The sequence below is a fragment of the Mobula hypostoma genome, chromosome 5 (assembly GCF_963921235.1).
Source record: "Mobula hypostoma chromosome 5, sMobHyp1.1, whole genome shotgun sequence".
Lineage (NCBI taxonomy): Eukaryota > Metazoa > Chordata > Chondrichthyes > Myliobatiformes > Myliobatidae > Mobula > Mobula hypostoma.
In genome coordinates this window covers 123,275,936-123,293,590 of record NC_086101.1, presented here as the reverse complement: position 1 = coordinate 123,293,590, position 17,655 = coordinate 123,275,936, and the positions used below count along the sequence as shown (strand labels likewise).

The following is a 17,655-nucleotide window of genomic DNA, read 5'->3' as shown; positions in this document are numbered from 1 at the left end:
TGCAGCTCCATCAACACTCAAAAAGCTTGACACCATCCAGTACATGGCAGCCCACTTAATTGGTACCCCTTCCACAAGCATCCAATCTCTCCATCATCGACGAACAGTTGCAGCAGTGTGTACTATCTACAAGATGCACTGCAACAATACGCCAAAGTTCCTAAGTCAGCACCTTCCAGACCTACAAACACTACCACCTAGAAGGACGAGAACAGCAGATACTTGGAAACACCACCACTTGGAAATCCCCCCTCCAAGTCACTCACCATCCTGACCTGGAAACATATCATTCCTTCATTCTCGCTGGGTCAAAATCATGGAACTCCCTCCCTAACAACACTGTGGGTGCACCTATACCTCAGGGACTGCAGCAGATCAAGAAGGCAGCTCATCACCACCTTCTCAAGGGCAACTAGGGATGGGCAATAAACGCTGGCTTAGCTGGCAATGCCAACATCCCGTAAACGAATACATTTTTTTTTAAAATTCAATTTGGACCTCTAACTGAATCCTAAAAAGAAATGAAAAAAAACTAAAATAAGAACAGAAAGTAATGGAAATACTCAGTACATCAGGCAGCAACTGTGAAGACAGAAACAATGTTAATGTACTCTGTTATGAGCCTGTTATCTGTTTCTTACTCCACAATCTTTTTATCTTACTTACCAATTGCTTCTAGAACATCTGCTTTCATTTCAGATTTAAGCATCTGCAGCTTTTTGCTTTTCATTTACAAGAAAACCATGAACACACATTGAAAATTAAATCTAATTCTGAAACCAATGATAGGTTTTGAAAAACTAAGTGAGTGACAGAAATTGATTCAGCAAACCAAGATTTGGCTTCAAAGTTGAAATGCTGTAAGAAAATAGTTCTGAAAGATTACAGAGAAAACTGGTTTCAGAATTAAAACCATATTAATCTTCAAATCCAACAAGCAGCATCTGAAAAGTAAACTCCCTAACTTAGACAGTACTTGCCTTCATCTTTGGGAACCCATGGCTACGATATGTGCAAGTTACCAAAAAGATTACAGTTCCTTGTTTTGACCTCTCTGATGCTACTTTACAAAGTTACATTCTCTACCCCCAAGAGATAATGGGAATACCATTACCCACAAATTGCCCTCCAAGCTGCTCACTATTCTGACTTGGAAATATCTTACTGATTCTTCAGAACTGCTGGATCTAAATCCTGGAATTTTCTCCCCATCAGCACTTTAAGAGCACCTTGACAAAAAGAACTTAGAGCTGCTCAAGGAAGCAGTTCACTGCTAGACTTGCCAGGAATGACAAAAGTTAAAAATAAAATTCTTCAGAGATTGGTGAACTACCTTCTTCCAGCAGAAAGGCTCAGCTCGACTTGGGAGTTCCTGAAATTCCATGCAACGTGCCTCAAAGGGTAATCTACTATAAAGTGCAGAGCAGAGTGAAAAAATATCCAAGTATAAAAATAACGAGCAAGAAAAAGAAGGACTCTAATCTGAAAAGAAGACAAAGCCAGTTTCAAATACACAGAACGAGAACACTACTTCAAAGCAAAACAGGAGTGACTTGAATCAATAAATTTAACAGTAAATTTAAGATTACCCTTTGAGTACTAATTATCTATTTTATAGTGATTTTGGGATCATCTGCAGAAATGATATCTAATCATACTTTATACAGGGATGTTAACCAAGACAGGAACACCCTGTTGTCTAAGTGAGAAACTGATTTGTTAAATGGACACACTTTTAGATAGCAAAGAAAAATTGTAATTAAGTTAAAGGTAAGCATTGAATGATGTAGCAAACTCAAAGGGCGGAATGACTTAATCATGCTCTTACTTCAAATATTCTCATGTAGATGTGTCACACAACCTGAGACAAAAAAGGGAACAGATTCTTTTGATTAGACATTGTCTTTCACAAGTCTTTGCTCTGAGCTTTTGATTTCAGGAAGAGGGGTTCAACTGCACCTTGACTAATATTTATCTGCCAATCAATATTATAGGAATAGGTTATTTAGCATGATCACATCAATGTATATGGGACATTTCTGTGTAATAACTGGACTCTACTTTCTGTTGATTAGAAATTAGTGACTACAATTCAGAACTACCTCATCGACTAACATGCCAACTGGAGGGAATCGATATACAAATTGGTCCATTTTCCCAATTCTCCCAAAATGCTGCACTACATGCTGAACTTCCATCTCTTTTCCTCAAATACCCTAAATTCCCACTGCTGTCTGAGAAATTCAGCTTTTTCTTCCTAACATTTACAAATAGGTTATGGGATAATTTTCAGATATGCTGTGCTTTATACTAGAAATAAAACTGCCCTTTAAACCTTCCTCACCATAACTTTTAAGTTTGGGACTTTATTTATCCAGTAAGAATATTTTTAAATTTTTTTTTCATTCAGTGCAATTACATAATCTGGTGTTATTTTCACTAATATAATTTTAGTTATGCAGATTCATGATTTTGATGAAGTAAAATACAACATAATAAATTCTTTTAATCTTGTATATGGTGCATGCATTACAATTTGAATATGCCAATAAGAATGTGTCATTTGTAACACAATTTTTTTCTGTTCAGAAGAACCTTATTCATATTCAAAATAAGAAATGCAACAATAAAATTTTGATGCATCATTAATGCTTAAAAGCATTTCTTTTCAGAATGATGATTCAGAGATTTTAAGTTTATTTGAATACCCATGTTCCCTCTGTAGCAAAACAACATACGTATCCTTTTATAACAGAACATCAACAATGAACATAATTAGCATTTCACATACGGTATTTTATGCATCACATTCAATTTTAGGATATTGTAAGGTCATTTCGTTATTCATATATTCCTGAAAAGTTCTATCTCTACTATTTCTATCTATCATTATTCTCCTGCAGGAGAAATTCAAACAGAGAAATGCAAATTACATCAGTGCCTCATCTTTAATCAAAATGGTTACCTCTATCAGAAATCATCATTGATAACCCAAATGAAACCAATATTGATTTATATCTGCTGGTTCTAGGTGGATAAATATTTTGTAAGCTAATAAATTAATGAGTTCAGCAGATTCCCTGAATTTTATTGTTGCAGTCCAGCTGCGGATATGAATAAGCAGAGGGCAAACAGGAAGACAAATAATACATTGGCCTTCATTGAAAGTGTACTAAAGGAAGGGCATCTTACTGTAATTACTAGACCTTAGTGAGACCACACCTGGAATAAACATGCAAATTCCATCTCCTTTCTGGAAGGGACAATGCAGATCTACCAGATTAATTCTTGAAATAGCAGGTTTGCTCGACAAGGGAAAATTCAAGGAGGGTTCATAAGATTAGAAAACATACAGTATGAGCAGAAAATATCCAGTAGACCATAAGACAAAGACACTTCGTGTTCCTGATAAATACAAATCTCATTGCTTTTATATTGTTCCTGACTTCCATGTCAGCCACCGTTGCCTCACCCTCCCTTTAGAATGCTACTTCTTTGGGATGAAATGTTCTTCAGGCTTCCAAATTATTTCCAGAGCCACCTGCCATTGCTGCCCTACCATCATCCCTGCTAAGATCCCATTTCAATCAACCTTGGCTAGCTCTCTTCTCATACCTCTGTAGGTTACCTTTACTAAGTGTTATACCAACACATTCAATTTTAGCTTCTCCTTCTCAAACTGCAAAGTGAATTCTATCATATTATGGTCACTGCTTACTCAGGGTTTTTTTTTAACCTGAAGCTTCCAAATCAAATCCTTAAAGACCTAACCATAAACTGCTCTAAAAAGCTATCTCATGGGCATTCTGCAAGTTCTTTATCTTGGGATCCAACCAACCTAATTTTTCCAATCTACATGCAACATAAAGGTTCCCCAAGACTACTGTAACACTGCCTTTCTTACATGTCTTTTCAATCTCCTATTGTAATTTGAGCACCATATCCTGACTACTATTCAGAAGCTTGGATATACAGTAACTCCCATCAGGGCCTTTTTACCCTTGTCGTGTGATGTCCACAACATTTTACCTGACAATTTCTAACGAAGCTGTAAGATCATCTACGTTGTCATATATACAAATATAATATCTTCAGGCCTGTATTCAACCACTCCACCCTACCCACCCCACCCCCACACCACCACCTATTCAAATTTGCATCCACCTTGCTTGAAATTCTGATGTCTTTAAACTTTGTCGATTTTTTTAAAATTCTGGAGACTTCAGTAACCTCTTCTGTATTCTCCTTTCCTTTTCACTTTACCAATCCTTTTCCAATCAGTTGAACCCACACCCCCACCATTTAATTTAAAACCCAATCACAGTCCAGTTATGTGATTCAGCCCTGGTCCACTATAGTTCACATGAAGCCTGTTACATTGAAACAGCTCCCTTCTTCCCCAATACCGGAGCCAATATCCCACAAATTCAAACCCACTTCTCCTATGCCAATCTCTGACCCACACATTTAATTCTGATCGTATTGACATTGTACCAATTTGCACAGGGCTCAGGTAGAAATTGGGAGATTATTACCTTTATGCTTTGCTTTTTAATTTTGATCCTGAATATACTCGGGGTGCAAGATCCTTCTGACATACAGGGTCTGCACAGGGTCCATATCATTCGATTCATTTAATTCATACATCCTTCTAACTGCCTCTAAAACTTTGCTATAATATCTGCTTCTACTACCTCCCCTGGCAGCACATCCATGCTCCAAAGAGTCCTTCCATTTATAGTATACTTCCCTCTTGCATTTGACCTCCCAAAATGCATCACATCACACTTGTCCCAATCTAGCTGCCATTTCACTTCCCAATTTCCAACTGATTTTTATTCTGTTGGACTCTTTGACAACCTTCATCGCTATGCAAAACCCCACCAATTTTCTTGTCATCTGCAAAATTACTAATCAGAGCACATTTGCTTTCATGCTCTACCTTCATTTATATATTATGAACAGCAGTGTTCCCAGCACTGATTCTCAAAGAACACCGTTGTTCACAGACCTCCAGTAACAGAAACAACCCTCAACCACAACCTTCTGTCTTCTATGACCAAACCAAGTTTAGTTCCAATTTATCAACTCATTCTGGAACCCCAATTTTTAAATTTTGTCTTTTGGACTAGCCCACCGTAAGGGACCTCCTGAAATTCTTTAGTAATGTCTTTGTGGGCAACACCATACCTTCATCAACTATCTTTGCTACCTCCACAAAAATCTGAAATAAATTTAAGGACCTTCCCTGTCAACTATCCTTAATACCCATTCTATTCCAAATACAAGTAAATCCTGTGACCAAGAATCTTCTCCAGTAATGACACCATTGCTAATGCAATTGTCAGCAGTTTATTGAAGAAATTATAATCCCCATTAGCCATTTGTAAACAAAAGAACAACAACTGGCTGTTTTCCAGTCTCCTGAAATCTTGCCTGGATTTAAGTAGCACACAAAGATTTCAGACAAGCCCCTGGCAAACTCCTCTCTTGCTTCCTTCAGGAATGTGGGATGAATCCCACCAGCCCTGAACACTAAATCACCCGAATGCTTTTCAAGACAGCCAACATCACTTCCTCAATATTGATATGACTTAGAACATCAACATACATCTCCCTAATCTCATCATCATCTACTTCCTCCTTCATGCATACCAATGCAATATACTCATTCAGGACCTCACACTTTGACTTCATAGATTCCTTCCTTTGTCCTTGAGTAAATCTATCTTCTTCCGCAAACTTCTTGCTCCTAATATACAAATAAAATGCCTTGGGATTTTCCTTAATTTTACTTGCCTAGGGTATTTCAGGGCCCCTTTTCACTGTTTAAGTTCTTTCTTGCTTTCTTTATATTCTTAAAGGACCTTGATAGATTTCAGCTTTCAAAACTTTTCCTATGCTTCCTTTTCCTCTTCGACACAACTTCAAATTCTCTTGTCATCCAAGGCTCCTGACCTTACCATTCCTATCTTTCATCCACAGAGAAACATGTTTCTCTGAACTCTAACAAGCTAGCATTTAAAATGTGTTTTTACACCCAAATCTACTTCCTCTAATTCATGCCAGATATTGTTGCAATTTGCCTTTCCCACTTAGCACTTTCTCTCAATGACCAGTCTTATACTTGTCCATAACGCTCTTAAAATTTATACAATTATGGTCTTTCCCAAAATGCTCCTGACACTGAAGTAATATTGATAAAGTGAAAATAACCCATTACAATAAACCTGATGTTATATGTCTTTCCATCTACTATAGCTCACTAGCTATCAGGCTTATAGTATAATCCCACCAGTGTTCAAAGTAAATTTATTATCATACACAATAAATGTGCTGTTATATGTCTTTCCATCTATTATATCTTACTAGCTATTAGGCCTATAGTACAATCCCATTAGTGTTCAAAGTAAATTTATTATCAAAGAACATATGTCGCTATATACTACCTTACAGTGTCTGTACCTTTCTTATTCCCAAGTTCTACCCATATGGTGTCATCAGACAAGACCTCTAAAATGTCCACTATAGGTGCAGCTATGACATTATCCATAAACAGCAATGCAATTGCCTCACCTCTTTTACATCCCTATTACGATATCTGAAATGTCTAAACCTTCAAATGTTGAGCTGCTATTCCTGCCATTCTCTCAACTAGGTTTCTGTTACGGCTACAACATTGTATTTCCATGTTCTAAGCTCATCTGTCTTGCCTATTATATTCCTTGCCATAAGATAAATTCGCTTTAGATCACCAGTCTTGCCATATTCATTAACCTGCCCAGGCCTGTCCTTACATTTACTGGAATTAATGTTTACTTTATCCTCAATCATGCCTTACAAGGCACAGATTGGAAGTCTATGTGGGGCGCCACTCCTCGCACAGACTAGAGCAACATGTGATTAAGTGCCTTGCTCAAGGGCACAAACACGCTGCCACAGCTGAGGCTCGAACTAGCGACCTTGAGATAACTAGACAAAAGCATGAAAATGCCCGATACAGGCCTCTCATGGCCTGAGTCGACGTTCTCTCCCTCCCTCCCCTATCCTCAATCGCTACATTTGGTAACCAATTACTCTAGTTCACCGGGCCTTCCACACTAATTTAAACCCTCAAGTATACCTCCTCACAAGGACATCAGTGCCCTCTAGTTTAAGTGCAACCTCTTTTATCTGCCTTGGAAGACAGCTCAGTGTTTCAGGTAACTGAAGCCCTCCCTCTTACATCAGCTCTCTAGACATGTACTGTATACTCTTCCTACTTCACGCCAAATGAGTACGTAGCACAAGGAGTGTTCTCAAAATTACAAACCAAGAGGTCCTGTTTTGTAACATCTTATCTAACTCACTAAATTCCTTGTACAGGACACCAACATTAGAGGTGCTGTGGACAGCGGGGAAAACTATCAAAGGACAACAAACCAGGACCAGGCTTAAACAGTGAATGGTAGGGCTTTGAAGTATGCCGTAGTACGAATGAATCTGGCAATACATATAGGTGTATAAAGAAAGTTTTTGGTTCACTGGCTATGCATAAATAAAGGCATTGAGTACAAGAGTTGGGATGCTATGTTGAAGTTGTGCACGATGTTGGTGAGGCCCAACTTGGAGTATTGTGTGCAGTGCCGGGTTTCAAAGGTTTCAAGAGTTACATTTAATGTCAGAGAAATGTATACAATATACATCCTGAAATGCTTTTTCTTTTCAACCATTCACGAAAACAGAGGAGTGCCCCAAAGAGTGAACAACAGTTAAATGTTAGAACCCCAAAGTCCCCCCAGATCCCCTCCCTCCCGCGTGTAAGCGGCAGCTAGTAATGATCCCCCCTCCCCCCACCAGCAAAAAAAGTATCAGAACCCGCCAATGAGCATTCAAGCGTGAGCAAGGCAACAGTAAAGACACAGACTTACAGTACTCCAAAGACTACATTGTTCACCCAGCATTCGACATACCACAGGCTCTCTCTCTCTCTCCCTAATAAGGGAGAAAGAGGTATCTCCATTTCACAGCAAGAGGAGAGACATACAAACAACTCGCTGGTTTATGATGTTAAAAGTTACCTACATACCTACATGAAAGATACCTATAAGCTTGAAAGAGTAGAGAAAATTTACAACGATGCATCTAAAGTGAATCTGAGGGAAGACTTCCTTCAGAGGGTACAGATGTGGAATAAGCTTCCTGCAGAAGTGGTAGATGTGTGTTCAACTACCCAAATCTAAGAGCACTTTTGATCTCTGCATGGATAGGAGGGGGTTGAAGCAATGTGATCCTGATGCAGGTAGATGAGAGGAGGCAGAAAATTAGATCAGCATGGGCTAACGAGCTGAAGGATTTATTTCTGAGCTAGTACTACCTGACTCTATGGAAGCTCATGGTATTACAGAGGAGATACTAGCATGGATGGAAGATTGCCTGACTTGCAGAAAGTAAAGAGTTTGAATAAAGGAGGCTTTTTCCAATTGGTTGCCGATAACTAGTGGTGTTCCACTAGTGGTGTTGGGTCTTCTTCTTTTCACGTTATATGTCAGTGACCTGGAGGATGGAATCGATGGCTTTGTGGCAAAATGCACAACAACATTTCAATGAGGATTCTAAGCTTGAGAAAAAGATATAAAGAGCAAGGAAAACAACTTTAAATTACCCATTTCATTTAAGCCTATTTGTTTTATTGTTTCTTACCATTTTGTATTTTCTTAGATGCCAATTTTTAATGGATTTTATTTTTTAATAATCACTGCAATATTGGTAGCTTTTAAATGCATCTAATTGAGAGACAGGTTAAAAAAATATAAAAATATATTTGAAAATGTTTATAATTGACAAAGCTCCAAGCTCGACTTTGCCTTTTGTCAAAGCCTAATAAGGTATACTGGGAGTGGGGCCTAACACGATGCTATCTAAAGCTTTATCATCAGTGACATTTTCTAGATCAAGCCCAGCTTAATGCATGCATGCATGCAGTAAATGCAGACGGTCGCTGTAGCTTAGCTTGATCCAGTCCAATGCATTCTCTATTTTATGCAGAAACAGTAGAGAAACAAAAAGAAACACAGGGAGTAAACAAGATTTTCAATTGTCAAAACTCCAGCAAATACCAATAAGTCAGTAAAGACCAATCAATAGTTTCTGGCTCCAGAGTACTCTTACTTCAGATAAATCCTGGGCTTCTATCAACTGATACTGGGAATCCAGTGAATTGCACCATCTTTTTTCTTTCATCTATTTGTTCAGAGATGATGTACATTGATGGGAAAGTCATCCCAGATTGCTTCCTGTCTTTTAAAAATCAGCCATACTGGAGGCTCTGCAGGCAGGCAAGGATGGCAAAATTTAGCGAACTAGATGTATTTTTACATGCTTTTATTTTTAATATTTTGCCTCTTCAAACTACAGTTTCTTGGCTTTCACATAGGATTCCTTCATCAGTTGAGAAAACTAAAAACTTGGAAATGTGGTACTCATTCACAAAGGATGCTTGTACTTACAAAGTCATAGAGCACTAAAGCACAGAAGGAGGTCACTTGGCCCAGCCAATCTGTACCAAATAGTTTTTTTGTGCTGAGTCCCACTAAGGACCATAGTCCTCCATACCCCTACCATCTATGTACTTTTCCAAATTCTCTTAATTGGTGCAATCAAACTTGCATCCACTACTTTTCTGGCAGCTTGTTCCACACTCACATCATTCTCTGAGTGAATAGGTTTGCCCTAAAATACCCCTTAAATATTTCACTTTTCACCCTTAACTGATGACCTCTAATTCTAGTCAGAGGCTTTAGACCCCTGCTCCTGACTCTCCTGCTGGCAAATGTACAGTCTCTGAAAAGTAAAATTGAAGACCTCAGGTGAAGACTGTACCAGGGACATCAGGGACTGCTGTATACGTTGCTTCACATAAATATGGCTCACCAGCACCGCTTCCAATGCAGCACTGGTTGCACTATCCACCATAAAGACAGGTCAGTTGAGTCTTTTGAAGGTCAAGGAGGTGAAATATGCTTTATGATTAACACACCATGGTGCACAGACTTGGCTGTCCTGTCTCAGTCGTGCTCACCTGACCTGGAACATCCAGAGGTCAAATGTCACCCTTTTTATATGGCAAGGGACTTTTCCACCACTATCTGAGTAGCAGTGGAATTCCACCTCAGGCCAGTATCAGGCAGGCACTGGAGGAGCTCAGCACAGTAATCAATAGGCACAAAACAGCACACTCTGCTGCCTTCCCTGTCATTGCAGGAGATTTCAACCAGGCCAGCTTGAAGGACTACCACTTAGATATCACCTGTGCAACCAGAGGAGACAACACAATTGACCATCAAGAATGCTTACCAAGCCGTCTCAGGCCTACAGTTTGGGAAGTCCAATCACCTGGCTGTACTTCTATTCCCCATGTATAGGCAGAGACTGAAGACCACAGCACTAGTGGAGAGGACTAAGAAGGTACAGTCAAGAAAAGCAGAGGAGCATTTACAGGACTGCTTTGAATCCGTGGACTGTATTCATGGATTTATCTTCAAACCTGCATGAATGCGCTACAGTTATCACCAACTTCATGTGACCTGTGTGGAAGAGTGTATACCTTGAGAACATACTAGAATATACTAGAAAGACCCCAACCTAAAGCCATGTAAGAACCAGGAGATTCATAGTCAGCTGAGGGATAGAACCGTGGCAATCAAGACTGTATAAAAAGTCCAGGCACCACATAAGGGCTATTTTAAGAACAAGGAAACAATTCTGATTGAGGTTAGAGAAGGAATCGGACACACATCAGCTCCAGCAGGGTTTGCAGGCCATTACTTAAGAACATAAGAAATAGGAGCAGGAGTCGACCATCTGACCTGTCGAGCCTATTCCGCCATTCAATAAGATCATGGCCTATCTGACCATGGACTCATCTCTACCTACCTGCCTTTCCCCCATAACCCTTAGTTCCCCTACTATGCAAAAAACTATCCAACCTTGTCTTAAATATTTTTACTGAGGTAGCCTCCACTGCTTCATTGGGCAGAGAATTCCACAGATTCACCATTTTGGGAAAAGCAGTTCCTCCTCATCTCCATCCTAAATTTACTCTCCCAAATCTTGAGGCTATGCTCCCTAGTTCTAGTCTCACCCACCAGTGGAAACAACTGTCCTGCCACTATCTTATCTATCTCTTTTATAATTTTACATGTTTCTATAAGATGTCCTCTCATCCTTCTTAATTCCAGGAGTACAGTCCCAGGCAACTCAATCTCTCCTTGATCTAACCCCTTCTTCTCTGGAATCAACCTGACAAACCTCCTCTTCACTACCTCCAAAGCCAGTATATCCCTCCTCAAGTAAGGAGACCAGGATGCGGTCTCACCAGTACCCAATATAGTTGCAGCACAACCTCCCTGCTCCCAAATTTAATCCCTCTAGCAATGAAGAACAACATTCTATTTGCCTTCTTAATAGCATGCTGCACCCGCAAACCAACCTTTTGTGATTCATGCACAAGCAAGTCCTTCCACACAGCAGCATGCTGCAATCTTTGACCACTTAAATAATAATCTGACCTTCAATTTTATATAATAAAATCTTTTACTACCTGTTTTTATATTTTGTGCTAGTTTATTTGCATAATCTATCTTCCCTTCACTGCTTGCTAAGTGGTTCTTTGTGGCTTTTTAAAGTTTTCCCAATCTTCCAGTTTCCCACTACTCTTGGCAACTTTCTACACATGAGCTTTTAGTTTGATGCCTTCCTTTATTTCCTTAGTTATCCATGGCTGGCTTTCCCACCCTTACTGCCTTTGCTTTTAACTGGAATACACTTTTGTTGAGCACCATGAAAAATCTCTTTGAAAGTCTTCCACTAACCGTTCCACCATATAACCTGTGCTCCCAGTCTACCCTGTCCAACTCCTCCCTCATCCCGTTGTAGTCTCTCTTGTTTAGGCATAATACACTGGCTGTAGATTGAACTACTGCACCCTCCATTTGTATGAGAAACTCAATCATACTGTGATCACTCTTTCCAAGAGGATCCATAACTACAAGATTGCTAATTTTATTCATCTCATTGTAGGTTCAGTAGCATGCTGTTCAAGAAAGCTATCATGTATGCATTCTATGAAGTCCTCCTCAAGACTGCCTCGACCAACTTGCTTCACCCAATCTGTGTGCAAGTCCTCCACGATAACTGCTGTTCTATTGCTAGATGCCTTGGATATTACTTCTTACAAAGTAAAACCTATCATTAATGGTTGTGATGCTTCACTCCCAGATGAGCTCAATGCTTTAATGCATGCTTTGAAAGGAAAAATAAAACTACATCTGTACAAATCCTTGCATTATCTGGTGACCCAGTAAGCACCATCTCAACGGCCAACATCTGAATGTCTCTCAAGAGGGTGAACCCTCGCAATGTGTCAGGCTCTGAAAACTGATGCCAACCAACTGGCGGGAGTGTTCAAGGACTCTCACTGCTGCAGTCAGAGGTTCCCACTTACTTCAAAAAGGAAACAATCAATCCACTGCCCAAGAAGAGCAAAGTAAGGAAGTGCTTTGAAAGCTAGCCATGTCCAGTAACAACTGCTGCCTAAGCAAGGACAAGAACCTGCTGCAAATTGCCTATCACCACAATGGGTCTACAGTGGATGAGAGCTCACTGGCTCTCCACTTGGCCTTGGATCATCTCGACAATAGTAATACCTACTTCAGGCAGCTGTTTATTGATTGCAGGTCAGGGTTCAACACAATCATACCCCCAGTCCTAATCAACAATCTCCAAAAGCTGGGCCTCCATACTTGTTTCTACAACTTGGATTCTAGACTTCTTCAATGGGAGACCACAATCTGTGTGGATCACAATTAACATCTCCTCACTGACAATCAACACTTGCACACCTCAAGGACCTCACTGTTCTATTCTCTCCACACCCACAACTGTGTGGCGGCTAGGCACACCTCAAGCGCTGTCTATAAATTTACTGATGACACAGTTATTGTTGGCAGAATTTCAGATGGTGATGAAATAGATCAGCTGGTTGCGTGGTATCACAACAGCAACACTGCATTCACGGTCAATAAAACCAAGGAATTAATTGTGGACCAGGAAGAAGAGGTTGGGGGAAAACACACCAGACCTCATAGAGGGATTAGCGTGTAAAGTGAGTAGTCAACTTCTCTGAAGATCTATCCTGAGCCCAATATTAATGCAATTACAAAGAAGATATGACAGCAACTATATTTCATTAAGAGTTTGAGGAGATATGTTAGATCACCAAAGACACTTTTAAAAATTTGTACCGTGGACTGCATTTTAACTAGTTGCATCATCATCTGATATAGAAGAGATGCTGCACAGGAGTGGAAAAAACTGCAGCAAGATTTCTCAGCCTCTTCCGTCCTGGGGCATCTGTCATTAAGCGCGCGCATGCGCGCGCGCGCGCACACACACACACACTTCTTATGGTAATGTATAGTGTTTTTAATTACTGTCTTGCATTGTACTGCTGCCATACAACCAAAAAAAAATCACGACGTATGCAGTGATATTAAACCTGATTCTGATAGTCTCACAAACCTCAGTGGAAACACCCTGCTTGTATTTATCCTATCTATATCCCTCATAATTTTGCACAACTCCATCAAATCTTCCCTCATTCTCCTATACTCCATGGAATAAAGTCCTAACTTACTTAACCTTTCCCGGTAACTCAGATCCTCAAATCACGCCAACATTATATTCTCTGTATTCTCTCAATCTTTTTTCATATCTTTCCTGTTGGTAAATGACCAGAACTGCACACAATACTCCAAACTAGCCCCAACCATCATCTTATACAACTTCAGCCCAACTCCTGTATTCAATACTTTGATTTATGAAGACCAATGTGCCAAAAGGTCCCTTTACAACCCTATCTAACTGTGACGCCACTTGCAAGGAATTATGGATCTGCATTTCCAGATCCCTCAGTCCTACACCACTCAACAGTGTCCTACCATTTACTCTGTATGTCCCACCCAGGTTTGTGCTCCCAAATTGAAACACCTCATATTTGTCTGCATTAAATTCTATCTGCCATTTTTCAGCTCATTTTATCAATTGGTCCAGATCCTGTTGTTAGCTGTGATAGCCTTCCTCACTGTCCAGGACACCCCCAATCTCGGTGTCATCTGCAAATTTGATAATCCAGTTTAATACATCATAGATGACAAACAACAATGGACACAGCACTCCCTCTGTGTGACACACCACTAGTTACATGCCTCCAGTCAAAAAAGCAACCATCTCCTACCACTCTCTGACTATCCTGCTATGTCAATATCAAACCTAAGTTTGTATCTACATCTGAATGCCAAGAGATAGAATTCTTCTCAACTTATCTCCCATGCACGTGTTTGTCAAAGGCCTTGCTGAAGTCCATTCAGACAACTTCCACTGCCTTTTCTTCACTAACTTTCTTGGTAACGTCTTCTAAAAGCTCAATAAGATTAATTAGACATGACCTCCCATGCAGGAAACCATGTTGACGAACCTTAACCAAGCCCTATCTATCCAAATACTTATATACCCTATCCCTTAAAATACCTTCCATTAATTTAACCACAACTAATGTCAGGCTTACCAGTCTATACCTCCCTCAGAGTACCTTCCTATAATTTATCCACTACTAATGTCAGACTCACCAGCCAAAAATGTTCTGGCTTATTCTTAGAGCCATTATTGAACAATGGAACAATTAGCTATCCTTCAGTTGAGGGACCTCACCTGTGACTAACAAAGTTTTAAATACCACTGCCAGGGCCAATGCCATTTCTGCACCAGCTCCTCACAAGGTCTCAGAGGACAACTTGTCAAGACCTGAATATTTATCCACCCTAAATTGGCTCAACAGGTAAGCATCTCTTTTTCTGTAGTCCCCATAAGGTCCATGACCATACTCCTGTTTTGCCTCAGTTCTATAGGTACTGTTCATCTCCCAAGTAAATGCAGATACAAAATATCCATTTAAGATCTCCATGCATAGATGACCACATTGATTTTCAAATGGATCAATTTTGTCTTTTGCTATCCTTTTGCTTTTAATATATCTGCAGATGTCCTTGGGATTCTCCTTTACTTTGCTGCTAAAGAAATCTCATGCCTTCTCATTTCCCTCTTCAGTATTCTCTTGCATTTCTTATAGTCCTCAAGCATCCTACTTGTTCCTTGCTGCCTATACTTGCTATGCACCTCCTTCATCTTAAACAGGGCCTCAATACCCATCAAAAACTAATATTTCCAAAAACTGTTACCCTTTTCTTTTACTCTAAGGGGATCATACAAAGTTTGTAATCTCAAAGTTTCACTTTTGAAAGACTCCCACCTACCAAGCATATCTTTGCCAGGAAACAACCTGCTCTAATCTACACTTGACAGATCCTTTCTGATGGCATTAAAATTGGCCTTTCTCCAATTTAGAACCTCAACCTGAAGACCAGTCCTATCCCCCTCCATATTTACATTGAAACTAATTGAATTATGATCACCAGATCCAAAGTGTTTCCCCTACACCCAACTTCTGTCACCTGCTCTGTTTCATTCCCTAAAAGGAGATCCAGTATTGCACTCTCTCTAACTGGGATCTCTGTGTACTGATTAAGGAAACTTTCCTTAACGTATTTGACAAACTCTATCCCATCAGGTCCCTTTACATTATGGGAGCACCAGTCGATATTTGGAAAGTTAAAATCACCTATTATCACAACCTTATTTTTCTTGCAACTGTCTGCCATCTCTCGAGAAATTTGATCTTCTAAATCCTGCTTGGTTAATATCTTAACATTATATAATACCATTAATGTGGTCATCTCTTTCTTATTCTTCAGTTCCATCCATATAGCTTCAGTAGATAAGCCTTCCGGTCCACCCTGTCTGAACACTGCCATGACATTTTCCCTAACTAGTAATGCCATCCCTCCCCCTTTAATCCCTCCTGCTCTATCATGTCTAAAACAACAGCTGCTTGCCCTTTCCCTCCTGCAAACATATTGTCACTAACTGCTACAATGCCATAATTCAACATGCTAATCCATGCTCTCAACTCATCCACCTTTCCCACAATACACCTTGCATTGAAATAAACACAACTCAAAACATTATTCCCACCAATCTCAACCTTTCAATTCCTGACTTTGTATGTAGGCTCAACATCATCATTCCCCACACCCACTCCACTATCTGCTCTAGCATTCACACTACTCTAATTGCAAAATAAGAAAGGAAAGAAGCTTACTCAGTGAAGCCACTTGAGCCAAAACCGCAGCTTCTGATTCAAACACTCAAAGAGCAGCTGTTCTGCTTAAAATTAACCTATTTTTATTGGCTCTTGCAAAATACTCACTGTTCACAATATCTCAAACTCACAATATCTCAAATTCTGTCAAGCAAAGATGCTTTCAAAAATAATGAAGTGAAAAGTTTCTAAATATCAAAAAAAAACAATAAAAGCAGTAAACAGTAAAATCAATGTTTGGTGTGACCACCTTTGGCTTTAAAACTGCATCAATTTTCTTAGGTACACAGTTGTGCAGTTTTATAAGAAAATCAGCTGGTTCCAGGCGTCTTGAGGAACTTGCCATCATTCTGTTTACTTTGGCTGCCTCGCTTGCTCCTGTCTCTCCAGGTAATCCCAGACAGCCACAATGATGTAGAGATCAGGGCACTGTGGAGGCCACGCCATCTGAAACCATATAAAAAATCTGGGGTGCCTAAGAGTTTTGCACAGTACTGTATGTCAAAGTTAGACATATCTACTATTAATTAAAAAAAACACAAAAGGTCAACAGATTTCAACACACAAAGATTAATATTTAAAGTAACAGGAAAGCATTGCTTCAAAAGCCAACTATTCTTATTCACAGATCAGAAATCTAAGAATGTTATGTCTTGTCAGTTAAGGATAGATTAATATATTCACCACCTGCAGCACTGAGCTACGGAAAACACAGCTTACTATGTTAAAGGAGCTAATATAGATCTGTATCAACATATGCGCAATAATCATCTCTCTGTGGAATGTTATAATTGTTTCCTGCACCTTCTTTAATGAGCGTTCCAGTTTTTCTTTTGTCGCAGTTTCGAGTGTGCTACATTTCATTCCAGCCTTTTCAAGTCCAAAAAGCAGCTCTGCAATTTAAATGAATAACAAAATGCTATTAAGAATCCCCTTTGAATCCAAAAATTTTCTCAGATAATAAAGAATGACCTCCCTTTTAAATAATTGGTGTCATTTTCCCATTATATCTTTTAATTAGTGAAAGTAGCTGCAATAATGCCATTGGCAAAGAGAAAAAGTACCATGATAATATCTACTTCAACTATCAAGGCAAAAGAAAATATGTAAAAAAATGGTCATAACTGAATGCAATAAAATAATGAAATGACTCAAGTAGTCATTAAAGGGCACAGGGAAGCCTGATTTTGCACAAATTACAATAGTGAAACAATCAAAGCTCACTGTCATACCCCCACAACATCAGGATTTCCACACATACACAATTTAATTTAGTGCTTCCAAAGTTTCAATGACTCAACCTTGTTCATTTCAATTCTAGGGATTTCACTACAACTGACATGAATTTAAGCTACTAATGAACTCCCCCTGCTGTAAACAGACAATGAAAATGCTACAAT

The 17,655-nt window shown here is 39.4% G+C and overlaps 1 protein-coding gene across 4 annotated transcripts in view; it reads right to left on the bottom strand.

Annotated features, from left to right (window-relative positions):
* Positions 1–17,655, bottom strand: part of cntln (centlein, centrosomal protein) — a 538,558-nt gene that overhangs the window by 272,190 nt on the left and 248,713 nt on the right. For all 4 annotated transcript variants that reach the window (XM_063048921.1, XM_063048919.1, XM_063048920.1 and 1 more), the window contains one exon: positions 17,060–17,148. In XM_063048921.1, coding sequence (XP_062904991.1) covers positions 17,060–17,148 — 89 coding nt within the window. The remainder of the gene's footprint in view (positions 1–17,059; positions 17,149–17,655) is intronic.